The sequence below is a fragment of the Lepidochelys kempii genome, chromosome 9 (genome assembly GCF_965140265.1).
Source record: "Lepidochelys kempii isolate rLepKem1 chromosome 9, rLepKem1.hap2, whole genome shotgun sequence".
Lineage (NCBI taxonomy): Eukaryota > Metazoa > Chordata > Testudines > Cheloniidae > Lepidochelys > Lepidochelys kempii.
This window is the reverse complement of record NC_133264.1, coordinates 79,849,278-79,877,205: the sequence shown is the minus strand read 5'-3', so window position 1 is coordinate 79,877,205 and position 27,928 is coordinate 79,849,278. Positions and strand designations below refer to the sequence as shown.

The window sequence follows — 27,928 nt, the reverse complement described above, 5'->3', positions numbered from 1 at the left end:
AAATTCCTATGTCATGGACTGGAAATATATGGGAGTCTTGACTGGGAGAAGTCTCTTAAATCCAGTCTGCAGAGTAAGGTCAGTCTCCTAGTGAAAAGCCACAGGAGCAAATAGTTCACAAACATGCCATCGCACAAAGTGTTTGTACAGCGTCTAGCACGCTGGGGGCCCATTCTTGGCTGGCCCTTCGGCACTACCGTAATAAATGTTAGTCATAATAAAATAATAATAATAACAACAACAATAATAAAAGTCATTTATCTGCTGTGAAGAAGGGCTGGGCAGCCTTAATGCTGGGGACACCATTCAGTCATGCGTCTCCTTACTGCAGTGCAGCGAGTGGCTTAGAGTTGGATGGGCATATTCCCTAGCACTTTGAGGGCTGAAGTTAGGAGTTAGGCGCTGTGATTCTGTGTGCCACAACGCGTCACTTTTAGGGGCCTGGAAAAAAATCACTACTATTCACAAAGCCCGAGTTAGGTGTGTAGGCTCCTATACAATGAATGGGGAGAGCTCGCCCCCTTAGAATGCAAGTCACAAAAGCCAGTAGGCTAGGTGGGGAGCCAATGGTGGGGGTGGGTGGGTGCTAATCTCCACCCCTTTCTAAGAGATAGGTGCTTAAGTCCAAGCTGCAGGGGGGCACCTAACTCTGTTTGTGAGTCTTAGCTGGGAACCCCCTTTTGATTTAGGAAGCCTGCACTATCTTAGCAACAAGTGGGTGGGGGGGAGAAGGAGCCCAGTGGTTAGGGTACTCCCCTGGGATGCGGGAGACCAACAGTTCCAAGTTCCCCTCTTTGAAGAGGGATCTGCCACCTCTCAGGTGAGTGCCCTACCCACTGGGCTGTCGGATATTTTACAGTTATAGGGAGTCCCCCAGTCTCTCAAGTTGAAGCTGTTGCACTGAGGGTTAATAATGTTACGGGGTGGGGAGGGGCTGCTGCTTCATGTAAGCTCACCTACAGGGGACGGATCCGGTAGGCAGCTTCTGAGCACACCTGTCAGATCAGGCGAGTTAGGCTGGCAAGTGCCTTTCTTCCCTTGTTTTGGGAACCACTCCAGGACTTAGTTGGGAGATAGGCCCCTGAATGCCCACAGGCAGGCAGCCATGCACGTGCCCAGAGTGAGAAATATAGGCACCTCGGGAACTTTAGTGCAAAAACTTAGGTGCTAAGTGAGTTTAGGCACTTTCAGGGTTCAGCAGGAGTTTTGTTCATCACAGTGAACCTGAAACTGGGACTTAGGTGCCTAAAACACGGACTTCGGCACATAACTTCTTTTGTGCATTCAGCCCTGAGTGATGAACTTCTTCTATCTCTTCGTGAATAAGTTATCTGTGAATCATCTTTTTTATTATGTGTGCAGCTCTACAGAGGGTCAAATAATATTCATCAGAGAAACTAATGGCGCATTTTTCATCAATTGGCAAATACATTTGTCATGGATAATTCTTGTATCATTTGAATGGCTCTAGCATGGATGTTATTACATGGTGAGTTCAAGGCATCAGTAAACCATTAGCCAGTCAAGAAACAAAGACCTCAGAAACAACATGTCTCCTATGCTTCTTGGGAAGACCCGGTCAGAGAGCTAAATATGGTCTTTTTGGTGATGCTGTGTGTGGCGCATAGCAATTCATCCAAGGGGATCGTAACTTTCTGTTGAATGCTAATCAAACACCTAAAATTTGGTAATGAGAGCCAAAGTAACGGTTAAGGGTGAAGTCCTGCTACCCCTGAAGTCAATGTATGTTCAGTGGGAGCAGGAACAGACTCTGATTTATAAAGGGACAAAATCAACCCTCCTTTCACTGCGGATGTATTCAAGCTGAGTGTGTCTATCTAAAATAAAAACACAATGCAACAGAAAGTCAGCAACTGTCACAGGGAGAGCTCCCAAGTTCTTTGAAGGGACAGACGGTATCATCTGGACTCTCACCTCTCCTCAGCTGCCTTGGAGCTTGGGGCCTGGGTTTCAGGATGAACTGACACTGCTTGTCCTTGGGAAGCTGATCCAGGAGGGAAGCCTCTGTCCCATCAGCTAGGAGTGTGTTGTTGTTGGTTCCATGGTGCTGGTCAACAGTCTCTCGGAGGCAGCTCAGTATGATGCTGAAAGGATGCTCATGACCTGTTGAGACAAGAGCCACAGAAAGACCAGGTGAGGATGCAGAACTCATGATTTTCACGCTGTGAAAGCAATTAGGGAACCCGGTTTGGTTTGTAGTGGTCAGACATCCACATCTCACAACTTCCACAGCAGTGAGTTGGTGGCAATCCCATCAGAGAGCCCAAGGACTGAATGGGCCATGGAGACAGAGCCCTCCTATTACTCCCTGATATGCTTTCCTCTAGGTCAGAGGTGAGGTGCACTGCTCAGTGGCAAAGATTTGGGGAAGCCTGCTCTGCTGTGCCAATGCTGCATATGCTCTGGGCTAAAGAGAAAACTTTGACTGAAGAGGGTTTCAGCCTAGAACCTTGCACGAGCACCAGTGTTCTCTCTAATTTTTCCCACGCATGTGGAGAATGAATTTTGTTATGTGCACCAATATGGAGGTGATGTGTCACACATCATCTTCATATTGGTGCACATAACAAAATTCATGTGGTGGGGGTGGGGCCGAGGGGTTCGGAGTGTGGAGAGGGCTCAGAGCTGGAGCAGAGGGCTGAGGTACGGGGAGGTGAGGGCTCCGGCTGGGGGTGCAGGCTCTGGGGTGGGGCCAGGGATGAGGGGTTTGGGGTGCTGGCTGCTCTGGGAGTATAGCAGGGAGAGAGGACTCCCCCAAGCACTTTCTCCCCACAGCAGCACCTGTGTTGGGGTGGAGAGGTGCCTCTCCCCCAGGAGCTCTGGGGCGGGGCTGGGTTGGGTTGGGGCTGTGGGAGGGGCACCTCTCCCCGCTGCAGCAGGTCCGGGGCTGGGGGAGAGGCATCTCTCCTCACCACAGCCCTGAGTACCTGCGCGGGGCTTAATAGGCTGCTGCGTGGCCTCGCAGCTTAGAGGGAACTTAGACGAGCTCTACACTCACGAGGGGAAAAGAAATCCAAGGAAAAAGGAGAAGGATAAAAGTGAAGGTTCAGTTGCTTTTTCGGATGTGAGACGTTGCCTTTAAGAACACAGACAGGAGTGTAAAGATCAATGCAGCAACTCTTAGATTTAAAATGATATTTTGGAAGGGTATGCTGGATGGCCTCACTAGGCATTCATGCCTCAGCCTTCCCAAATCTGAATGCAGAGGAACACATCATTATTAAGATTTGAATTATAGTAGTGCTTAGAGGCCCCAACTAGGATTAGGCCCCATTGTGCTAGGCACTGTACAAAATGCATAGTGAGAAATAATCCCTGCTGTGAAGAGTTTACAGTCCAAATGTAACCCACAAACCTCCTGGGTGTGGTGTTCTGTCCCATCAAGTGGCATGAGACCACTTAGAGAGAGATTAATGAGTCTACTCTACAGCCTTAGCTAAGAGCCATATGGCCTGAGGTTCATGCATTTAGCTCCAGAGGCCCCAGGTTTGATCCTGCCTGCTGATGACCGGGGTCTGTTGGTGTTACATGAACAGACAAGACAGACAAGGGTGGGAGGGAAAACAGAGAGGCAAAGTGACTTGTCCAAGGTCACACAGCTGGCCAGTGGCAGAGCAGGGAATAGACCCTGTCAGGGTTCCCTCCCCACTCTGAACTCTGGGGTACAGATGTGGGGACCCGCATGAAAGACCCTCTAAGCTTATTTCTACCAGCTTAGGTTAAAAACTTCCCCAAGGCACAAATCCTTTCCTTGTCCTTGAACAGTACTGCCACCACCACCAAGTGATTTAGACAAAAATTCAGGAAAAGGGTCACTTAGAGTCCCTTGTTCCCCAAAATATTCCCCCAAGCCCTTTCACCCCCTTTCCTGGGGAGGCTTGAGAATAATGTGAGTACCGACCAGACCCTTTGTCCCTAGGACACTGAAAATCAAACAGGTTCTTAAAGGAAGAACTTTATTTAAAGAAAAAGTAAAAGACTCACACCTGCAAAATCAGGATGGAAGGTAACTTTACAGGGTAATAAAAAGATTTAAACACAGAGGACTCCCCTTTAGGCTCAGCTTCAAAGTTACAAAAAAACAGGAATAAAACTCCCTCTCAGCATAGGGAAAAATCACAAGCTAAAACAAAAGATAATCTAACACATTTCCTTGCCTTTACTTACAATTTCTGTAATTGTAAATGTATGATTTCAGGTATGTTTTCAGGATATGTTTTACCTTCTTGGTCTCTCTCTCCATCCAGAGAGGAAACATCAAAGAAAGCACAAACAAAACCTCTCCCCCCTGCAAGATTTGAAAGTATCTTCTTTCCTTATTGTCCTTTTGGTCAGGTGCCAACCAGGTTATTTGAACTTCTTAACCCCTTACAGATAAAGTGATTCTGTACCTCTGGCCAGGAGGGATTTTATGTTACTGCATACATAAAGGTTGTTACCCTTCCCTTTATATTTATGACAGACCTCCTTCTCTCCTGACTCCCAGTCCAGTGCACTATCTACTAACCATGCACCCCTCTCTGAGGCACACATTCTGAGCTCATTTATTTGTAGTGGCAGTGGAAAGTGGAAAGTTTACTTTAATAACTTCCTGAGTTTGGTAACCCATTATAATACTGGCTATTGGAGATATGAAAAAGGTTCCTGAAGAATGGAGTCTGAGCTCCCGTTGCGTGTGCGAGCACTGAAGGGTGGGGAGAATTGTTTCCTTAATAGCTTCACATTATCAGATGTGAATACAATCTCGTTTGGAAAGACAATATAATTTTATTTACTTTAAACAGACACCAAAGGGACATGCATCAAGCTTGATCCGTCTACCTTAGGGCACACATCTGTGTTTTTATGGGGGTGTCACTATTTACATTCCCTCCTCCACTCTATAAATATGTCACGACTGTTTTTAAAATCAATCAATCAAAAGCCATCAGCCCAATCTTCATTAGCCACCCTAGATAACACTCCATGTGCACACCTCTATGTAACAAACCAGCATGCGTGTCCCTCTACTCACAAGCTACCCTACAATAACAATCCAGTGTGTGAATTCCTGTGCTCATGAGGTATTCTACAATTAACCAACTGGTGTACACATCCTATACTAGTGTTCACTACCCTGTGCTCACACGCTACCCCACAATAAAAATCCAGCAGGTGCTTCCCTTCACTTATGACCATAACAAATAAGCATGCTCAGCAAGCACGTGGCGAGAAACACCAACAATCACAAACCAATGTGTGCCGCTAAGTGCCCATAAACAACCCTACAATAACAATCTTATGATGACAACAAGCTCTTCAGAGCAAGCCTACAATAACAAACCAGTGTGCTCAAACCTGATGGGAGAATCAATCCAGAAAGGAAACCACATCCCAATTTCAACAACAACGGGAAAGTAACTACTTTTTAAAATGACCAAATACACATTAGAGAGGCAAGGTGGGGGAGGTAATATATTTTATTGGACCAGCTTTTGTTGGTGAGAGAGACAAGCTTTCAAGCTACACAAAGCTCTTCTTCAGGTCTGGGAAATGAAGAAGAGCTCGGTGTAGCTTGAAAGTTCATCTCTCTCACCAACAGAAGTTGGTCCAATAAACAATATTACCTCACCCACCTTGTCTCTAATATCCTGGGACCAATACGTCTACAGCTACGCTGCATAAGAAATATGTTTTGACAGGCGTCACTGGAAGCTGTATCCAAGTACAAAACTTGTCCGTTGGGGTATCACTCAAGCCATTACATGTTATTGTTGAACCCCAAAAGATTTAGTTTAGGTAGCTAATCATCAGTTCGGCCCTCAGGGTATTGGTCAAAATAGTGGGAGTGATGCTTGGACCTTAAAAAGTTCTGTTCAGATATGCAACCCACAGTTTAGATGCTTCAGAGCACCTTTGATCTGGACATTGTATAACACAGACTGATTCTTTGTTCCCTCCCCATTGCTAGACTACATATAGAATTCTGATTGTGCTTACGAGAGCAGCACAAGGGAAGCCTGTCTCTTTCAAAAGGATCAGACCTTCATAGCTCTGGTCATGTTAAAAGTACCAGGAGGACACTGTACCTTTTGGTATGTGGGGGATTCTGGCCTCTGATAGGAATTGCAAAGATTTGAAAATATATTAAAATAAAACTTAAAACAAATACTTACAAGTTTTTTGAACTCCAGAAAAAGGTCAGGTTGGGTTTGATTCTTATTTTATCCAAATGGCCCTTCCCTAAATATGATTCTATCACAGCGTCATACATAATAATAGAATTTGTTATAAATTGCTATGGGAAAGATTGGAGAGACTGGCTTCATACACTTTGCCAAAGGAAATACCCCGTCTAATTTTAATTGTACATTTAATCATACTTCGCTGTCTTGTTTTTGCCAATCATGCAAATATGAAAAACATTTTTTTTTTGCAAACTTCAGCTTTGGTACTTTCTAAGATTAATGCCTGGAATTAATAAGACAAAACACTGTGTTTTATTTTGTTTGGTAGTTGTGTGCTTCTGAAATCATCTCATGTAAAGCCCTGATAGTGGCCTGGCTCTGAAACCCCAATATGTACATTTATTTTCCTTCCAACCTCCCAAAGTTTTTATAATCTAAACAGAAATTGAAAAAAAAAAAAAAAGGAACTTTTCAAATAAACAACTTGCAAAGCACATTTCTCCAAATGCCCTGTGTCTCCTTGTGAGATTGGTTTCAGATTAGAGTGGGTATTCAGACTAAAGCAACACAAAAAGTCTTGTTAAATAAACCATCTACTTAATGGGCTATGACCTCTTGCCTGAAAAACAGTTTCTTTAAATCTGAGCTGGACTGCTTTGAAAAATAAATACCAAACAAAAAAGATTAATACTTTGGGCTTTTGATAGAGGGCTTAAACGTCACCAACAAATACGTTTTAAAACAGGTCTTCCTTCACTTACCTACCTGCCAAGACCTGCTTCCCCTACAAGATTGGAAGCCATTGCTACCATCTAACGAAACATGCTGCATGCAGTCCTTGTTATGCTTTAGGTGTTAGGGTGGGATTTGCTCCCCAAGAAGTCAATAATAGCTGAAGGCACTCAAGACCTAGTGGGAGATGCTCAGCCCTGATTGATAGAGTCCAATCTGGCAAGTCCTTTGTGTGTGTGGAACAACCGACTGAAGGTTATAGATGCCAAGAGCTCACACCCAGGGGTGCACAGCATTTTTTAACAATGGATTGTGAGTGCAACATCAGATCTTTAAAGAGCCAGCATGCAGGTTGAGATGGATTTTGCAAAGAGACAGAGATGCTTCCCTTATTCAGTGACCAACATTATTATTATTATTATTATTATTATTATCATCATCATCACTGACCTGCTACATCAGCACCTACATGCTGGCATACCTAAAGGAAAAATGGAAGAGCTCTTACCAATAAGGGGATAAGCCGGGTCATCCTTTCCTGATATCACCCAGAGGTGGTAGTCACTTGGTCTACCCTGTGGATTGAGAAAGAGAAGGGAAAACATATAAAAGGGAGCCAAGGACTGAAAAGAGGGACTGGAGAAGCTGGACACAGCACACAAAACAACTGGAAGAGGTAACAGTGGAACAGGCCAAGGGTCAGAAAATGAATAGCTGTAAACATCTGGGAAAACAGCCTGGTTAGGAGTGACAAGCTCTCAGAATCTGTTTGTCTGACATGCAGAGGAAGGTGAAAGGTTCAGGAGAGGGAGAGAAAGGTAACCAGAAGGATGAAAACAAACTAGGGTTTCCCCAACATCCACATAGAAGGCTCAGATTCAGGAAGTCTCTTGACATATTGATCAGACATCATCACTCAATTCCAGAACCCCTCAGGAATGGTGGTATTTACTGGCTACAAAGGGATGAGTGCAACACTCAGTACAAGCTTCAAGTTCAGAAGGTTTCTGTGTTTTGCCTTGACTGACATGTAAGGTTACAAATATTGCTATTCAAGTTTACACAGGCACAAATATTTCCTATCTTCCATCAGCTTGCATAATGAGATTCCGAGCCAAGATCAGCCCTGGTAGAAGTGGATGTAAGTCTCTGGAAATCAATGGAGTTGCATTTACTTACACAAAACCTGAATTTGGTCCATTACGTGGATGTGTGTTTTTATAAATCTTTATATCTGGACAAACATATTCTCTGTAGTCTGGAGAATACTAGTATTCTAATGGCTAACTAGAGCCAGTCATTGTCAATTTTTACCAGACTCCACCATATCTGTACCTGTACCGTACTGTAAAACAGATGTTGCCACCTTCCCAACAGAATATCTGGCAGGATGTGCAGTGGCTACTTACAGGAAGTCCAAGCTGATTAGCTGTCTTCTTGATCACATTGTCTGCTGTTTCTGTGTTGGACACATTTACTGTAGTGGTCTAGGCAAGGAAGACAAAGATGTGCTTAGAAAGTTAATGGGCTGGAAATGGTGAGGGTTGAGGTTTGGTAACATTGTCACATGGCTTGAAAATCAAGGCAAGATGCTACTGTCTTGTCACCTGTTTAGGCAGGGTAGTGTCTGACATTGCCAAACATGAAGAAACGATAACACCATGAAGGTAGGGTTTTACCACTAATTTATTAGTTTGATAATACACTGGTAATTTTACTGGCCATGGGAGATTTGGACCAACCTGGGAATACAGTAGGATCATTCCTAAACACAATGATATTACAATGGAACAACAATGCTCACCACCTTCTTTCTATCACTTTTCTAATACGGCACAAAAGTAACACAATGGAAATGCAAACCACAGAATCCCAGTGGGACTCAAACATCATGCTGCCAGAGATGAAACCCAGACTGGTACCTCCACTGTTAGCAGAGGAGTGAAGCACAGTTCAGAACTCGAGCAATGCAATGGGATTTTGTAGTCCTTTCCTGAGGGAAGGACCATCAGAAGGTGGGAATCAACCAGTGAGCCAGGCATGAACCCCAGAACTTTAGATTGTCCTCTTTCATCACCCTCTCAAGTAGGGCCTAGCTACTTTAGCAAGGATGCTGGATACATTATCAGCATAATAGCCACCCCATACCCACTCCAGATCTCCATGCAGTGTTGGTCTGATGAGTGGGTTCTCAGTATTACTCACAGAAGTACAGCTGTCAGCATCCAGAAGGAGGATTTGGACTGTTAGGTTTTTGGGATATTCATTCTGTTTCATCTCATTGATTTGCCTGAAAATCAGGGGGTGTAAAAAACAGAAGCAATCACATCATAACAGAGTTTGAGAAAATAACTATAGCAAATGCATCTTAACACCCCATGAGGCAACGATCATAAAGTGACCTCTTGAAAACTCGTGGCGAACGGGGGAAGTCCCGGATGACTGGAAAAAGGCTAATGTAGTGCCAATCTTTAAAAAAGGGAAGAAGGAGGATCCTGGGAACTACAGGCCAGTCAGCCTCACTTCAGTCCCTGGAAAAATCATGGAGCAGGTCCTCAAAGAATCAATCCTGAAGCACTTACATGAGAGGAAAGTGATCAGGAACAGTCAGCATGGATTCACCAAGGGAAAGTCATGCCTGACTAATCTAATTACCTTCTATGATGAGATTACTGGTTCTGTGGATGAAGGGAAAGCAGTGGATACATTGTATCTTGACTTTAGCAAAGCTTTTGACACGGTCTCCCACACTATTCTTGTCAGCAAGTTAAGGAAGTATGGGCTGGATGAATGCACTATAAGGTGGGTAGAAAGTTGGCTAGATTGTCGGGCTCAACGGGTAGTGATCAATGGCTCCATGTCTAGTTGGCAGCCGGTGTCAAGTGGAGTGCCCCAATATCTTCATAAATGATCTGGAGGATGGTGTGGATTGCACTCTCAGCAAATTTGCAGATGATACTAAACTGGGAGGAGTGGTAGATATGCTGGAGGGCAGGGATAGGATACAGAGGGACCTAGACAAATTGGAGGATTGGGCCAAAAGAAATCTGATGAGGTTCAATAAGGATAAGTGCAGGGTCCTGCACTTAGGACGGAAGAACCCAATGCACAGCTACAGGCTAGGGACCGAATGGCTAGGCAGCAGTTCTGCGGAAAAGGACCTAGGGGTGACAGTGGACGAGAAGCTGGATATGAGCCAGCAGTGTGCCCTTGTTGCCAAGAAGGCCAATGGCATTTTGGGATGTATACGTAGGGGCATAGCGAGCAGATCGAGGGACGTGATCGTCCCCCTCTATTCGACATTGGTGAGGCCTCATCTGGAGTACTGTGTCCAGTTTTGGGCCCCACACTACAAGAAGGATGTGGATAAATTGGAGAGAGTCCAGCGAAGGGCAACATAAATGATTAGGGGTCTGGAACACATGAGTTATGAGGAGAGGCTGAAGGAACTGGGATTGTTTAGTCTGCAGAAGAGAAGAATGAGGGGGGATTTGATAGCTGCTTTCAACTACCTGAGAGGTGGTTCCAGAGAGGATGGTTCTAGACTATTCTCAGTGGTGGAAGAGGACAGGACAAGGAGTAATGGTCTCAAGTTGCAGTGGGGGAGGTTTAGGTTGGATATTAGGACAAACTTTTTCACTAGGAGGGTGGTGAAACACTGGAATGCGTTGCCTAGGGAGGTGGTGGAATCTCCTTCCTTAGAAGTTTTTAAGGTCAGGCTTGACAAAGCCCTGGCTGGGATGATTTAATTGGGTATGGGTCCTGCTTTTGAGCAGGGGGTTGGACTAGATGACCTCCTGAGGTCCCTTCCAACCCTGATATTCTATGATTCTATGATTGATTCTATGATTCAAGTTGAGGGTGTTGGTTAGTCCCACAACAGGAGACCCTGATGGATGCTAACCTCATAGAGAATAGATTGGATATGACAAAAATCAGAATGTATTGTGGAATTATTTGGAGAATAGAGGTGACCTAAGAGTGTCAGCTGCCTCTAGGACAGTTGGGGAGATTGTTTGGACTATCTGGGCCAAACTCTGCTCTCAACAGAAGGAGCATAAGTGACCGTGCTACTGGAGAGGAGATCACAGCCTTCTTCTTGGAAAGTCAGTGCCTATGAGCAAGGAATTGAGAGGAAACAAGGCCTGTTGTTTGCCTATTGAGACAAATTGGTTTAGAAGATTTGTTCAATCCTAGAAGACCCATTATATTCACCCATCCACCTGCCCATCTGTGTTCTATATAATCATGGATTCATAGAAGTGATGGGCTGAAAGGGATCTCAAGAAGTCAACAAGTCCAGCCCCCTGTGCTGAGGTAGAACCAAGTAAACCTAGACCACCCTTGACCTGTGTTTGTCCAACCTGTTCTTAAAAACCTCCAGTGATAGGGATTCCACAACTTCCCTTGGAAGCCTATTTCAGAGTTTAAAGTACGCTTATAGTTTGAAAGTTTTCCCTAATATCTAACCTGAAGCTTCCTTGCTGCAAATTAAGCCCACTACTTCTTGTTCTACCTTCAGCGGACAAGGAAAACAATTGATTTCTGTCTTCTTGATAACAACCATTAACATATTTGAAGACTGTTATCAGGTCTCTTACATAGTCTTTTTTTTCAAAACTAAACATGACCAGTTTTTTAACCTTTCCTCATAGGTCAGGTTTTCTAAACCCTTTATCATTTTTGTTGCTCTCCTCTGGACTTGCTCCAATTTTTCCGCATCTTTCCTAAAGTGTGGTGCCCAGAATTGGACATAGTACCTCAGCTGAGGCCTCAGCACTGCCAACTAGAGTGGGACAATTATCTTGTGTCTTACATACAACATTACTGTAATATACCCCAGAATGATAGCTTTTTTCACAGCTGCATCACATTGTTGACTCATATTCAGTGTGATCCACTATCCCCCCAGATCCTTTTCAGCAGTACTATCACCCAGCCAGTTATTTCCCATTTTGAAGTTTTTCGTTTGATTTTTCCTTCCTAAGTGAAGTACTTTTCACTTGTCTTTCCTGAATATCATTTTGTTGATTTCAGACCAATTCTCTAATTTGTCAAGCTTGTTTTTAATGCTAAACCTGCCCTCCAAAGTGTTTGCAACTGCTCCCAGGTTGGTGTCATCTGCAAATTTTATAAGCACACTCTCCACTCCATTACCCAGGTCATTAATGAAAATATTGACTAATACCAGGACTGATCCCTGTGGTACTCCACTTGATACACCCTCCCAGTTTGATAACTACTCTTTGAGTCTGGTCTTTCAACCAGTTGTGCACCCACTTTATAGTAATTTCATCTAGACCACATTTCCCTAGTTGGCTTATAAGAATGTCATGTGAAACTGTGTCAAAGCCTTAGTAAAATCAAGATATATCATGTCTATTGCTATTCCACTATCCGCTAGGTCAGTCACCCTGTCAAAAAAGGAAATTAGGTTGGTTTGGCATGATTTGTTCTTGACAAATCCTTGCTGGCTAGTCCTTATAACCCCATTGTCCCTTAGGTGCTTACAAATTAATTGTTTGATTTGTTCCAATATCTTCTAGTACCAAAGTTGTTTTCTAGGTGACAGGTTGGAGGGATACAAAGAGGGACACCAGCTAAAGGGGGGTACGTGACCTCCCATGCGACCTGCACGTTAAGGACAGCTATAGTATTCTGTTGTGTCTGTCCCACTAATGACTGGTGATAATTTTTAAGTCTGCTGAAGCTGGAGAATGAGTTCAGGATGATACAGGCACAGTGAGAAGGATTCTTATACATTTGCAGTACTCTGGAAACATAGGTTTCAGAGGAACAGCCGTGTTAGTCTGTATTCGCAAAAAGAAAAGGAGTACTTGTGGCACCTTAGAGACTAACCAATTTATTTGAGCATGAGCTTTCGTGAGCTACAGCTCACTTCATCAGATGTTTACCGTGGAAACTTTCAGAGTACTGAAAATGACTCCAAGATCTCTTTCTTGATGGGTAACAGCTAATTTAGGCACCACCATTTTGTATGTATTGTTGGGATTATAATTTGCCATGTGCATTACTTTGCATTTAACATTAATTTCATCTGCCATTTTGTTGCCAAGTCACCCAGTTTTATGTGATCCCTTTGTAACTCTTTGCAGTCTGTTTTGGACTTCACTATCTTGAGTAATTTTGTATCATCTGCAAACTTTGCCACCTCACTGTTTACCCTGTTTTGCAGACCATTTATGAATATGTTGAACAGCACTGGTCCCAGTACAGACCCCTGTGGACACCTCTATTTATTTCTCTTCATTCTAAAAATGGATCATTTATTCCTATCCTTTGTTTCCTGTCTTTTAAATGGAGTGCCTGGGAATGCTTTCAGGATCATCTAATGATCCTTAATTAAACTTAATGACAAGCCTTTTGTTATCTTAATTACCCTGTCTCTGTTTATAAACAAACTCCCTGCTCCAAGGGCAGAGGGTGTTAACAGCACAGAACTCATCACATTTCACACTCAAACTCTGACTCCTGGGTCCTGCTGGGCCCTTCCCCTCCCCGGCCAGGCAATTGGGGAGAGGCAGGTGGCCCTTTGCCCCTCCCCACACCATGTCTGCCCTCTCCATTTGTCTGGGACCTCACCCATCTTACATGGGTTCTCGAAGAAATTTGCTAATGGTTTCAAGGTTGCTTCAGCCAGTTCCTTAAGAACTGTAGGATGAATTTCATCCGGCCCTGCCAACTGGAATATATCTAACATATCTAAATATTCTTAACATGTTCTTTCCCTATTTTGGCTTGCCTTTCTTCCCCCTTGTTGATAATATTAATTATGTTGAGTATTTGGTCACTATAAATTTTTTTAGTGAAGTCTGAAGCAAAATAGGCATTAAACAACTCTGCCCTCTTGATGTCATCAGTTATTAGCTCTTCTTCCCTACTAAGCAGAGGACCTACCCTTTCCTTTGTCTTTCTCTTTCTCCTAATGTATTTAAATAACCCCTTCTTATTGTCTTTTATATAAAATGATGGGGTCTAAATTAGCTGTTTCAACTCAAGAAAGAGATCTTGCAGTCATTGTGGATAGTTCTCTGAAAACATCCACTCAACGTGCTGCGGCAGTCAAAAAAAAGTGAACAGAATGCTGGGAATAATTACAAAAGGGATAGATAATAGGACAGAAAATGCATCAATATAAATCCATGGTACACCCACATCTTGAATACTGTGCGCAGATGTGGTCGCCCCATCTCAAAAAAGATATTTTGGAGTTGGAAAAGGTTCAGAAAAAGGCAACAAAAATGATTAGGGGTATGGAACGGCTTCTGTATGAGGAGAGATTAATAAGACTGGGACTTTTCAGTTTGGAAAAGAGATGGCTGAGGGGAGATATCATTGAGGTCTATAAAATCATGACTGGTGTAGAAAAAGTAGGTAAGGAAGTGTAGATAAGCCTTACTTCTCATAACACAAGAACTAGGCGGTCACAAAATGAAACTAATAGGCAGCAGGTTTAAAACAAATAAAAGGAAGCATTTCTTCACACAATGCACAGTCAACCTGTGGAACTCCTTGCCAGAGGATGTTGTAAAGGCCAAGAACTAGATAAATTCCTGGTAAATTCATGGAGGATAGGTCCATCAATGGCTATTAGCCAGGGTGGGTAGGAATGGTGTCCCTTGCCTCTGTTTGCCAGAAGCTGGGAATGAGTGAAAGGAGATGGACCACTTGATGATTACCTGTTCTGTTCATTCCCTCTGGGGCACCTGACACTAGCCACTGTTGGAAGACAGGATACTGGGCAGATAGACCTTTGGTCTGACCCAGTAGGGCAATTCTTATATTCTTATGTCTTCTATGTTCCTTGCTAGATGTAATTCATTCTGTGCCTTAGCCTTTCTGATTTTGTCCCTATAAGATTGTGCTATTCTTTTGTATTCTCTTTAGCAATTTGTCCATGTTTCCGCTCTTTGTTGGATTTCTTTTGAATTTTCAGATCATTAAAGAGCTTCTGATGGAACCATATAGGCCTCTTATTATTCTTCCTTTTTTTTACATTGGAATAGTTGGCAGTTGTGTGTTTAATATTGTCTCTTTGAGAAACTGCCACATCTCTTAAACTCTTAATACCTTAGATTTTCTTCCCATCGGACCTTATACCAGTTCTCTGAATGTGTTAAAGTCTCCTTTTTTGAAGTCCAGTTGTCTTTATCATGATGCTCTCACTCCTTCCTTTCTTCTGAATTACAAAATTTATCATTTCATGATCACTTTCACCCCAATTGCCTTCTATATTCAGATTTGTAACCAATTCCTCCCTGTTGTTCAGAATCAAGTCTAAAATGGCTGGCCTCCAGGTTATGTTTTGCCACTTTCTGAAACAAAAAAGTTGTCCCACTACATTTATTAGAAATTTTGTGTTTTGCCATATTACTTTTCCAAAGGATGTCCCCCATTATTACCAGGTCATGTGTTTTGGATATTTGTGTTGTTTGTTCTGTAAATACCTCATTAACCTCCTCTTCCTTATTTGGTGATTTATAGTAGACTCCTACCATGATATCACCCCTATTTTTCCCCCTTTAATCTTTATTCAGAGACATTTGACTGGTCTGCCTCTCACTTCTTTCTAGATCTCTGAACAAGTGTATATATTCTGGATGTCTAAGGCAACACCTTCTCCCTTTTCCCCTGCCTGTTCTATCTGTACAAGCTATATTCCTCTAGACCAATATTCCAATCATGAGATTTATCTCGCCAAGTCTCTGTGATGCCAGTGAAGTTATAATTTAGCTTATGTACTAATCCTTCTAGCTCTTTCAGTTTATTCCCCATATTCCTTGCATTTGTATATAGACATCTAAGATGTTGAGCAGATTCCCCCATGGATTTCTCTCTTGTTGTTCCTATAACCCTACTGTAATTTGTCATGTCCCCCTCCCCGCCCCCAACATCTAGTTCTCTGTTAAGGTTACCTTTTTTTATGCTTACCTGTGGGCTTTTGTCACCTGCCCCTTTGAGTCTCGTGTAATAGCCAAAGGCTCACACTGTAACCCAGATTCTCTTATTGGCCCCCTTTTCCCTTCACAAATCACATGAAGGCAGAGGCTGCTGACAAGGGATTTTCAAATGCCTAAAAAGCAATGAGGAACCCACTGAAAGGCAATGGGAGTGGGATGTCTAGCATCTAAACCCTCCCCCATCGGTTTATAAAGGATTATCAAGGGACAGCACAGCAAGAGGAGACGTATGTGACTCTTACCACAGTAACGTTGAGAGCCATTGCTCCTTCTCTTCAGAGGAGCTGAGAAGAAAAAGAGAGGCAAAATATTAAATAATGGCTAAATGACTAATAGCGTTTGGAGACTCTACCAGGCTTTGCTTATATTTAGCCGTCAGTCTCAGTTCCTTCCTGGAAGCCCTAGAACAAAAGTGCAGTCCTTTCCTGGTTCTGTTCTATTTTAACAAAAGGAAATAATAATAATAAAACCCCAAGAGCAGCCGAGCTGAACTAGATTTCCTGGCCAACCTGAGGGGTGTTCAGATAAGGAACAAATATCTTTCTGTGACGGAGTTAGCAAGTCATGTGTGTCTTTATTTTTTTGTAATGACCTTTAATTGATATTTTGTTTCTACTATCATTTCCTTTCCTATGCTTACAATTCCTAGAAGCCTTCGCTGGCAGTATTGGTCACTAATATCTCCATTGCTATGGTTTGGATAAAAAAAGAAAAATAAGAGATCTATCCAGGCGACATACGCCTGAGGCCTCCAGTGCAGGAATTGTGTGCACATGGCATAATAAAGTGAAAAGCAGCATCCTCACTGTTCAGAAGGGATGGAACAACAAGTGTGAAATGAGTTGGTGGATCCCAGTTCCTTTGCTGCCAAGCCAATTGTCCAAAGCACAAACATCAGCAGTGCCTTAGCACTGACTAGCACTCCTTGCTGGCTATCAGCCAAAAGGACAAGGATTGAATGATCCATGGAGACTGAAATACCCTCCTATCCCTGCATGATTGGGACACACTGGTGGACAAAAGTGTGTGAAGGAAGCTTGCATTGTAGCTTCCCACAGGGTACCAGATATGTGGTTCTCCAGGGCTGTCATTCTGGCATCTTTCACCAGCATAATTCACCTCTCCCTAATAATAAAATGTGGGCAGAAAAACAGCCTGCAGGGGCATAACTAAAGATGAAAACGCCATTTTCACTGAACAGCCTGGAGTTCTTTTCAGAAAGTGCCATATGTGCCCTGTTCCCGTATGCTGTGAGGTTAGTCAAGATGATCTTAATATGTGAATATTTACCCAGTGAGTATTTACCTGCAAATGTTTTATTTTAAAATGGATTGGATGTCTTTAATGCAACAGGAAAACAGGGGTTGGTTGAAAGAACTCCTCACAGGGAAGGAGAGATAAGGAGGGACATGGGAAGAATTCGTTGCACTCTTTAGGGTCCAGAAAACTGCACTGATCTGGCTAGTGTGCATATGCACCAGAGGCCTATCCTGAGTGGAATCAGAGCCGCTCAATTGTGTGCCATAACCCCACTCCATCTAAGGTACTTACACAGCTGCCATTACCATAATATCTGAGCAGCTCACAATCTTTAGTGCATTTATCCTCACAACGTTCCTGTGAGGTACAGATGTACAATTAGGAGTAACTGAGGCCCAGAGACTCTACAGGTGTGTCTACACAGCCAGTGGCAGGGAGCTCCCAGCCTGAGATGACAGACTTGGACTAGTGGGGCCTCTGCTAGCACTGTGAAAGTAGTTGTGTAGACAGGGCGTTGAAGTTGTAGCTGGGGCTGAAGCTCAGGCTCTGAACCCAGTCCCCCACCCCTAGGCTTCAGAGCCTCAGCTCCAGCCTGAGACACAACTTCAAAGCACTGTCGACCCAGCTATTTTAGGGCATAACCCAAATCTGTCGACCCAGGCTGGGAGGTTCATTGCTGTGGGCTGTGTACACAACCCTAAGTAACTTCCTTAAGGTCACAGAGGAAGCTTGTCGTAGAACCAGGACCTGAAGCTAGGTCTTGCACATCGCCCCTGAACTATCCTTCTTCACTTTCGCTGTGTTGCTAATAGTTAACAGACATTCTTCTTTAGCTCATTTAATGAGGGTCTGTATTTCTGGAACAGGGGCTCAGAGTTCTAGACTCTCTGTCATCATTTAGTTCTAAACGTGCAGCATCGTGGTAGCTGCAAGCCTGCAATGCAGTGGGTTTGTTACTGTGCAGTGATACCTGAAGGAGACAACAAAATTGGTGGTAGGCCAGCCAATGACAAACGAATTCTCAGGGCTCATCTTTTTCTCGGACACTTCGTTGAGACAGGATCCAGTCCATACTTCACTCAGGCGCACCTGCTTCTTCAGCTTCAAGCTGGAGGAGGACCTGGAATTCAAACCAGAGATTGATTAGGCTAATGGGACTGGCTAGAAAGAGGCATAGCACACATACAGACTTCCTTGTCCATATCCATTGATGCCTCTGAACTGACATCTCAAGTATCCCAAGCCTTAGTCTTACCAAACTATGTGCCATACCATAGTGGTTTTGTGATTCAGACAAATTACTACCCACAGACAAGTAAGCATTGTTGAGATCAGCTAAGCTATTTACCTATGAGCTAAATAGGAACTGAAGAGAACTAGCCAAAAGATGAATTAATTTTCTGTCTTCTGCATGGAGCCCCTTTCACTCCATTTCCTCAGCACCGGCAAGAATGCCATGTCACTTCTTCAAGGAGTCTCATGAAGCAAAGGGCAAACTTACTTAGTTCAGATCATGTTGCTTTATGAAAATGCAGTGATAAATTAAGGGTAGACATTCCAAGCAGTGGCTAACACATTTCTTGGGGTGGAATGGGGAACTTGCAAAATTTTAGAAGCTCCTTTAAAAATGTGGCTGTCCTGGTACCCTGATCCACAAATGCCCTTGATCCTGGTTTACACTGGCTACTAGATGTGAGACATAACCCTTGTGTAGCTTGCCCACATTCTCTTACTTGGACTTGGCAATGACCAGCATGTCACTGAAGAGGAACAAATGTCTCTCCTGGGTCTGCAGTCCCATGGTAAGCTGTACCCTCTCATCCAAGATGAAAACAGAATTTGGGTTACTGAAAGCCCCGGTTGGTAGCCCATTGTCTGGGTGCGATGAGGAAAGAGTAATTTCCCTGGAAAAAAATCATCATATGAATTGTGCAATTATTGCAACTCCCATAGACTTTGTTAATAACCCAATAGACTGATGGCTATTTCATTTCTTCTCACATAGGCTCAGACTCAGCTTAATGAAAGCTGTCTATATATTTTATACTGAATATGGAGGAAATCCTGAGGTCCTTACTCAGTTTTCACTTTACTCTGGCAAGAATACTGTTATCTGAGTAAAGATCTCAGATTGTGATCCTATGAGTGGAAAGGGGGCTGAGATGCATGCATGAGATCATTCATCAGCAGGGAGTGCAGGCAAATTTGCAGTGTAGTTGATCAGTTCTGTTTTTATCAATGCTAGTTCCCTCCACACCAAATTGCTTGTCCGTGTCTGGGCTGTAGCATGATGAATATTTACTGTGTATACTAGTCTAGTTCCATTCACCTGATTCAGGGATCTGGCTATGATTTTATAAAAACACTTTGACATCTACTGATTAAAAAAGCTATATAAGAGCTAGGTATTATTGTAATCCAACTATTTTTGTTGCTACTTTAGGCTGATTTTGGTGCAATATTTTGCCAAAGAAAGAATGGCTCCTATATCTCTATTGAACTCAATAAGCAGTTGCTGGAATTAAACTTACTCATGCAAACTAGCAAAATGTAATAACTCCACCATTTTATTATTCTTTTCCCTTCCCATCTCAAAATTCTCAAGTATGAATTGCATATGCTCTCTCCTACTCTATTAATTTAGCAATAAATGCAGCAATGGCACACTGTGAAAAATGTCACAGAATCATCAGTAAGAGAGGTGGGACAGATCTTCATCTCTACTGCTACCCTAGCTGTAGTATGTGGGATTGCCTCTACTGAATATGCACAGGTGCTCTCCCCAGACTGTCTGCAAGATCAAAGCACCATTGGTGGTGTGAATACACAATCAGTCCTAGTTGGATTTATTAGTCTCATAGAAATGGCTGTAAATGTAAAGTTTTCAGCGAGATGGACACAACAGGCCAGACTCTGCCACCTTTACTCCTGTAGAGTAGTACCTTAGTCTGAGTGATCCCATTAAAATCAACAATACTGAACAAAGCTCTATACTTATAGGCTGAGATTTTCATATTATTGGCCTAACTCTGCTGCCAGTACTCAAGACTAAAGCTGCTCACTGGCTTTAAAGGGAGCAGGGCTAAGCCAACACAAACAGCTTTTGAAAATCCCACCTGCAGAGTCCCTGAACAGCTGCATTCTTGCAGGCTGGAGTCTCTGGCTTGTCCCAGCCTGGCACTCTTATGCTCACAGACAAGCACATAAGCCTGTTGCCTCTCCAAGTAAAAAGATAAGTTCACTTTAAAACATGCCCATGAAAGCTTCCCCTGTGTGTCAGTGGAGCAGTAGAGACAGGAACACCAAGCAATCTCAGCAGTGATTTCTTAATGCTGGAGAAGTTACAAGGTTTGGTAAACACAACAGAAGAGTAGCAACGACTACAACAAAAATTCACCAATGCTCTGGTGGCCCAAGTAAAGACGGCATTGTACCAGCTCCCTCTGAGGCAATACATCATGAGAAATGTTTAGAGCTTCCCTCCCCTTGCAAAGATGTTCTCCAGCCAAATAAAGTCAAGAATTTGTTTCTCTTTTTGAGTCAGTGTGATATTGGCGGGAGGGGGGGGGGAGTTGAGGGAGGGAAGCAAAAGCATTTCTGAGACCACATTACTTGGGCTAGAGATGTAGATGATGGTATTTCTGCAATTTATTTTAAACCACCCTAAAAGATTGGCTTCTGTCTTAACATTTCACAAAAGCAGGACTTACTCCCAAGCAGTTAAATACAGGGTGAAAGGAAACTGCTGCTCTTGGATAGGGTTGCCTGGTGCAAAATGTAAATCACTTAAGTTTTTATCTTTTAAACAAATATTTATTTTAACTAAGCAAATCCCTGCAGCAATGTTATTTATGAGGATGTTATCAGAACCAAACAGAGAAAGAGCCTGACATTCCTTTATCTGTTGTCTAATTGTTACACTGTGCAGGGTGGGGAGAAACTGCCTGAACCCTAAGATGGTTATTCTCCCATCAAAGGGCTGAGAGGCTTGGCTACTGTATAGCACTTGATATTTCAGCACAAGAGTTGGAAGGTCAGTGTGTTATACTTGACGACAATAAACACTAGAAGTCTGGGTGCTTTATATCTGAAGAAATTAAAGTCAAGTGGGGGCACTGGATGGCTCCAGACCATACAAGTGGGAAAAGGAGCTTTTCACATTAGGTCACCAGTTAATACAATCGCCCAGGTTGGTAGCAAATGAAAGCTGTTACCATCTGAAAAGTGACCTGTATGAAATGAGTCTAGACGAGTCTGTCCAGTTCCTCGTGGAAATGTGCCCATAGCTCAAAACCAACCATCATATTGACAGTTTTAGCAGAGAAGGCGAGGACAGAATGGGTCACAAACAGTGAATTCCCGTCTCTCCCCTGAAGTGAGCTGGGCATGGAAGCACATTGGTGGAATGATACAGAGAACTCACGCTGCCCTGCTCCTCACTGCACCTGCTCTGAGGATAACTAACCAGGGCTGCCAACCCACCATCTCTGCATTCACTTCCAACACTTACGCCTTTGGTATCGCTGCCCATCCTTACCCCTCTTGTTGGGCGACTGAATAATTGTCTCTGTCTGTTCCTCTCATCTGGGTGCCATTTTAATTCTTCCCATTTTCTAGATTTGATTAAGAGTTTCCAGACTCAAACCATTGCCTGTGATTGTAGTGAAAGTCCCATGTGTGCCCTGACCCTGATCTCCCCTAAGCAAGTTGGCCACTGACTCCAGCAGGAGCAAGCCCAGCCCCTAAAGGGCTTCTCTGTACCAAGAGACTCTGTTTTGACACTTGTCAATGCTGTTTTTCACCAATGGCTGCAGATCACTGGCACCAATAACCAAGGACAGAGGAGTCCTTCAAGTGAAGGTCTGCTCTGGGAAGCTTGTATTTCCAAAGTTTGCTTCTGTCTCATTCTTCCATTACATCAGTAACTTCGTTTCTTAGGGCATCTCTGTTTCAGCTTCTCATACTATTTCCCGTTGCTGGTTAGATGGCAGACTAAACAGCAATGAATCCATCAGGCAAACATCCATTGACTTCCCAGTTGGAATTACACAAAGAAGCTGAGAGAAGGTTTATCTCATTTAGAGCAGGGCGAGAAAGTGAAATGGAGGATTGGAATTTTTGTTCCTTGTTGGTTTTTGACATTTTTTTTTAAAAGTAAAAATTCCTGATTTCTTTTAAGGGACTCACTGGCCATCTGTTGTTTGGCTTCCAGAGAGAACACAGTCAGGCTGCTATGACTAACTAAATATTTATTATATGTGTGGCTTGGCTATTCACATACAAACTTCACCTTAACGTTGGCTGCTTTTCCATGCAGTAAAGTCTAGATTCTGACCTGCGTTACACCAGTGTAAGCCCGGAGTGACTCCACTGAGGGCAATTGAGTTATTCTGGATTTACATCTGTGTAGGTGAGATCACAGTCTGGCACTACATGTTTTCAGCATCACATTTTTAAAGCATGTTCCAAAAAGGAAACGGGAACCCCTCCAGATGGGAGGTCTGTCCAGACACTACTGGCCCCTGGTATCGACAGCTGAATTAAAACATGGGTTAGCAAATCTATTTGATTTGATTTTTTTTTTATTTGTAAAAGTGGGCTAAAGCTTTGGTGGGGATATTGAGGAGATGATTCCTTACCTGGAATGGGATTTGGACTTGTTGAGAGCTTTGCTAATGGCAGAAGGGGTGGAGCGTCTCCTTTGGACTATGGGCTTCATGTTCTGTGGGAGAAAGACATATTCCAGTTAGTGTACCAGAACCCACTCTGCACTCAGTTTACCACTGCGGCTCTGTTTATTGCCTTCTGTTTTTTTATATGCAATTTCTTTTTCTCTAGTTACCACTCACTGACCCTAGATATAGAAAGCAACACGAATTGTGCTTCCACTGAAGTTTCACTTCCTTTCCTTGCTATTCAAACACTCATAAGTTTTCACATTTACTCAAGAGATTCAAGATTTTCCTAACTGGAAAAATATCCAGCTTTCACAGCCAAAAATCAAAGTGAGTAAGAGTAATGGGCTGAAATAGAGCAGAGGAGAATTTAGGCTGAATATCAGGAAAAACGACCTAACATTCATGTCTAGTAGACAGTGGAACAGTAAGAGAAATAATGGAAACCCCATTTGAAACTGGATTGGACAAAGCCATATATAGGGAGCAATCATTTATTGGCTGGAGGGTTGGATGAGATTACCTAATAGGGCTCCTCTATCTCTAATTACTATGATTCATGGATTCAGTATACAGCCTATTATTAACACCCCTAAGATCGTGTCTCTCTTCAGAACCACTCATCATTTGTAATTGTCTGAACCAGAGAAATCTTATCTGCCATGTGAATGAAGTGACTATTACAATGATCCTTGTCAGTTTGAAGGATAAGGCCTCCAGTGAATATGTGTGTGTGTTGGGGAGAGCTCTTTTATTTTTTCAGTAAATTTTGTGCTGGGGAAAGATGCCAAATTTCCAGCCTGGTGACAAATCTTGGAATCACTAATACTACTTGCAGAGTAAAGCACTACTAACTGAGAGTAAGGGTGGCAGAAAAAGTTACCCTAAACAGCTCAGCACCTCTATTTCCAGCTTTAAGAACCCATTAGCAGAGAGTATGTTAAGAATTATAAATCATGGTACATCGGCATGGGTGGGAAGTTCGATTAGAGAGGGAGTGTTCCTTCTCTAAGGGAACATTCCACCAGAAGGACCACTCATGTCCCCACCACCCATGAGGTCAGCCAGGGATAAAACTGGCTATCAGGGAAAGACACCTCTAAGCTCATTGAAACACTTGCTCTCTTTTCTTGATAACACTCTTTTTGAGAATGCAGGGGAAAGTAAGTTTCTACCCTCCTTGTTTTATGTAATTAATTAATTAATTACATAATAAAAGCATATTTATTTGTATAGAGCCAAAAGCTTGTTAGCTGTTTTGTAGTCATGTAGGAAGACAAGGTTCCTGCCCCAAAAGAGGTAGCAATTTAAATACAATCTGAATACACTGCATGGTCTTCCTCAAGAAGGCACCTTTTATTATCTGTCTAGTGTCTAAACTATGCTCATCACCATGGTAACTGAACTCCTTTCCTCTTCCTATAATCCCCTGCTTCATTCACCACACACCTTTCATCATCTACAACAAATGAGGTGGGAAGTCCTGCAGATGAAAGTCTCCTTTACTTCATAACCCTGATTCACACCCCCAGAGCAGGTCCATCCTGTGCACTGTCTAAAGCAGAGGTCCTGTGGAAAAAACAGTGTGTGATCATGTAACTAAAGACTGGATCATAATGCATATGCACAAGGGGGCTGAATTAAGTTGCCCAGACAAACTTAATTCAGGTATTTCCTAACTTTCAAGTGTGTATGTGTATCACTATTAAGGTTGCAAAGTCAAGCACTTGAAAGTATATATATATATATATATATATATATATATATATACACCTCTCCCTTTCCCCTGATGTGACTCTGCTAAGCAAAGAGCCATTTCTGTCCTTAAGGTTTCACAGAGGGAACTGAATAAAAATAACATCATCTCAAAAATGTTTGTTTAAAAAAAGAAGAGGCCATGCTGAGAGGGAACATCTGGCTTTCAGAGGTACCCAAGTGGGATAAAATGTTCTTACAAAACATGATACAGTAAAGCAGCAATCATGCAATATCTTAGGGAGGGGAGACCAGGGTTGGGGGTGGGCTCAGCAGTCTTCAGTTAGAGATGTGACTAGTGTTAATGCAGTAGAACATCTGCGAAGAGTTGATACATATAGCCCAACACTTTGGGGCAGGGAGACTAATGTGTCACCTAAAACTGTTTTAATAATATTATATGCACCTGGCCCCTTTCAGCCCCCCAAAATCTCAAAGCACATTACAAGCCACTGGTATGTAAAGGAATCACTTACCGGTGTGCAGTCTCCTCTGTGGCATAATGTGGCAGCTGTTTAGCAGTACATATCAACACCACAAAGGATAGACAGTGTGGAAGAATGTCTTATCTCAATTAAAGTTCAGGCAGTCTGAATGTAATTACCCAAAGTGGAGTGTGGCCAGAATTCTTGGGAATAGCATTGTGGGTTTTTGGATAACCATAAATGGTTTCATATCTTATCTGAACACCTGCCGCACAGCAGTCTCAGAAGCACTGGATCCATATTGACTTAGCAGGAAGAACCTAACTGACCAATTCATTGACACCACGCCCAGCAGCAAGTAGGTGGAGGTCTCAAATCCATGTGACCAGGCTTAATCTGAGGTGTTATGGCTACAAGAGGGCATGCCTCTCACTCACTGATTCCAGCCAAAAGCCTTTTGCTGTATTGAGGTTGTTTTATTTGGGTCAGGCTCTAATTCAATAAAGAAAAGGTAGCCTGGGTTGGAAATCCATTTGAGATACAGAGCTGGCTCTTGGCAAACTAGAAAAATCTCTCTCCCAACCCTGTACCAGAGTTTTGCTGCCCTAGCCAATTATTTTGCTGCCCTAGCCAATCACCTGTTCAGCTTCTAGTAGCATTACCCAAATGTCGCAATAAGATAGTACAATGGGCAATTTGCCAGGGGCATAGGGCATGGACCTAACTGGCATAACTTTAGAAATATTTATGCTTTGACTCTTATCTTTCTTGGTAGATGGAAAGAAATTACTGTTCAGGAGCAATATACTACAAACCTACAATTGTTCAGCTTTTCCTCTCCTTCCAGAGAGCACCAGGCTGTGCTTCCCATTTTAAGGTGCATCAGGCTATACCTAGGGTAATGTTTTGACCATCGGTGGTTTATAAGACAGCTTTGCTAATGCAATCCTCAAGAGGCTTTCAGACATGGAAATAAGTCTCATAACTCCTTGGATATTCTTCCAGTGATGCACTGCCATGTACAAAAAGTGCTCTGGACACTGCTTGTTTCTGGAGATCATTATGCAATCCTCATCCGGAGTTTGTTAACTCCTGGAATTCTGGACTGAACTTCTAGGAGGTCCTACCCTATGGACTACAACATAATGGCTACCAGAGCCCTCTGACCCCATTTACCAGCATGCTTGGAGTCCAAGTAGGAGCAGAATGGACTAGAAACTCCTGCTGAGGCCATTCGGAGGCTTCTACATGGGGTGATATAGCAGGCAGTTTGCTGGGCCAGTGATGAGCCAGGGCTGCTCAGCGCCTCAGTGTGAGGGGACAGCCTGACTCGGAGACAAAGAGACTCAGTTTAGTTTCAGTTTTAAGCTTCGAGTAATTGGGAGCTGAGAGGCAAGCAGGGCAGCTCAGGGAATCGCTGATAAACTCCCCTCCCCACAAAGGTTAAGGGTGGCTTTGAAATGCTGTGGGAGCTAGTGCATGGGTCAGGCAGCAGTTCTAGGCCCATAGAGACCAGAGTTCTGAGTGGCAGAGACTTGACCCAACGCCAGCTCCCAAAACCCCAAAAGGACTGCCCCCTGCCTCCTCTGTGCCAGCACATTTCCCTGCTGCAGGGAGCTGCCAGGGTCTTTCCTGTGATGTTCAGCTGAAACTCTTTTCCCAATGAAAATTCATATTAGTATTGTAAATGAAAAATTTCATTTCCTATGAAATTTTCCTTTTATTGTGAAAAAAATTAAAAAATTGATTTTCAATAAAATTTTGAGGATTAAAAAGATTTTTTGTTTGTTTTACGGAGGTATCTGTGAAAAATGTTTGGTTATTGTTTTTTCATTGAAAAACCTGAAAAAAAAAATCTGAAAAGTACTTGCTCTTTTCCAATTAGCTGTAGTGTCTAACATTCACTTCTAGTCCTTTTGTGGTACAGACATGGATCATTAACCACTCATTGCTCACTCAGACCAGGAGTGATATTTTGGCACTGGTTCAGGGTTTAAAATAGCAAGTCCCAGATCTCTCAGCAGTGCCATTTCCCTGTGAACATTTTATTTCCCAAGAATGCTATTATATAACTTGTGTTACTTATACAACAAGGATATTATACAGCACACATGAAGGCTCTTTGGCATGTTCTAACTCATAAGCATGCTAAGCTTCAGTAATAAGGTGTAGGACAAGCAGCTTTATTCAATGCATGCAACTTGGCTACAGCACTGCTATAGAGAACTGACTAACCACTCCCACAGTGTCCTGTGCCTGTATGTACTGGGTGTCACATAAAACCTGAGCTGGACTCTTCAGGAGGCTGTCTATGCTTTGGTTGTTCCAAAGTCCTCATACAGCACATGGACTAGTTTCTCTCTGGAAAGTTACCCTCCCTTCACTAAAAGAAAAGGAGTACTTATGGCACCTTAGAGACTAACCAATTTATTTGAGCATGAGCTTTCGTGAGCTACAGCTCACTTCATTGGATGCATACCGTGGAAACTGCAGTAGACATTATATACACACAGAGACCATGTGTATATAATGTGTGTATATAATGTCTACTGCAGTTTCCACGGTATGCATCCGATGAAGTGAGCTGTAGCTCACGAAAGCTCATGCTCAAATAAATTGGTTAGTCTCTAAGGTGCCACAAGTACTCCTTTTCTTTTTGCAAAGACAGACTAAAACGGCTGTTACTCTGAAACCTCCCTTCACTGTGTTCCAAATTAAATTAAAATTTAAGGAAACAGTCAAAGCTCCAGTATCTTGGTTTAGACTTGTGTCTAGTTCACAAGAAACTCCTGGAACAATCCCAGGCCTTTTTAAAATCTCTGGATGAATAAAGGAGAGTTCCGAGTATTCTCTGCCTGCAACAGGGCTGGAAACGCCACAGAACAGCCTCTCCCATGGTACCTCAGAGCTAC

At 43.0% G+C, this 27,928-nt stretch overlaps 1 protein-coding gene across 3 annotated transcripts in view; it reads right to left on the bottom strand.

Moving 5' to 3' along the window:
* Positions 1-27,928, bottom strand: part of LOC140917696 (uncharacterized) — a 57,423-nt gene that overhangs the window by 8,128 nt on the left and 21,367 nt on the right. Inside the window, exons 1-10 of one of the 3 annotated variants that reach the window (XM_073361009.1) lie at positions 25,068-25,177; positions 24,286-24,405; positions 22,801-22,883; positions 18,895-19,065; positions 18,132-18,281; positions 16,144-16,185; positions 9,126-9,210; positions 8,330-8,407; positions 7,429-7,495; positions 1,936-2,124 (exon numbers count right to left, since the gene is read on the bottom strand). In XM_073361009.1, the coding sequence (XP_073217110.1) occupies positions 1,936-2,124; positions 7,429-7,495; positions 8,330-8,407; positions 9,126-9,210; positions 16,144-16,185; positions 18,132-18,281; positions 18,895-19,065; positions 22,801-22,880 (862 nt within the window). In that variant the 5' untranslated portion in view covers positions 22,881-22,883; positions 24,286-24,405; positions 25,068-25,177. Of the gene's footprint in view, positions 1-1,935; positions 2,125-7,428; positions 7,496-8,329; positions 8,408-9,125; positions 9,211-16,143; positions 16,186-18,131; positions 18,282-18,894; positions 19,066-22,800; positions 22,884-24,285; positions 24,406-25,067; positions 25,178-27,928 lie in introns of those variants that run through there. The other 2 variants (XM_073361007.1, XM_073361006.1) reach the window with 2 other exon arrangements.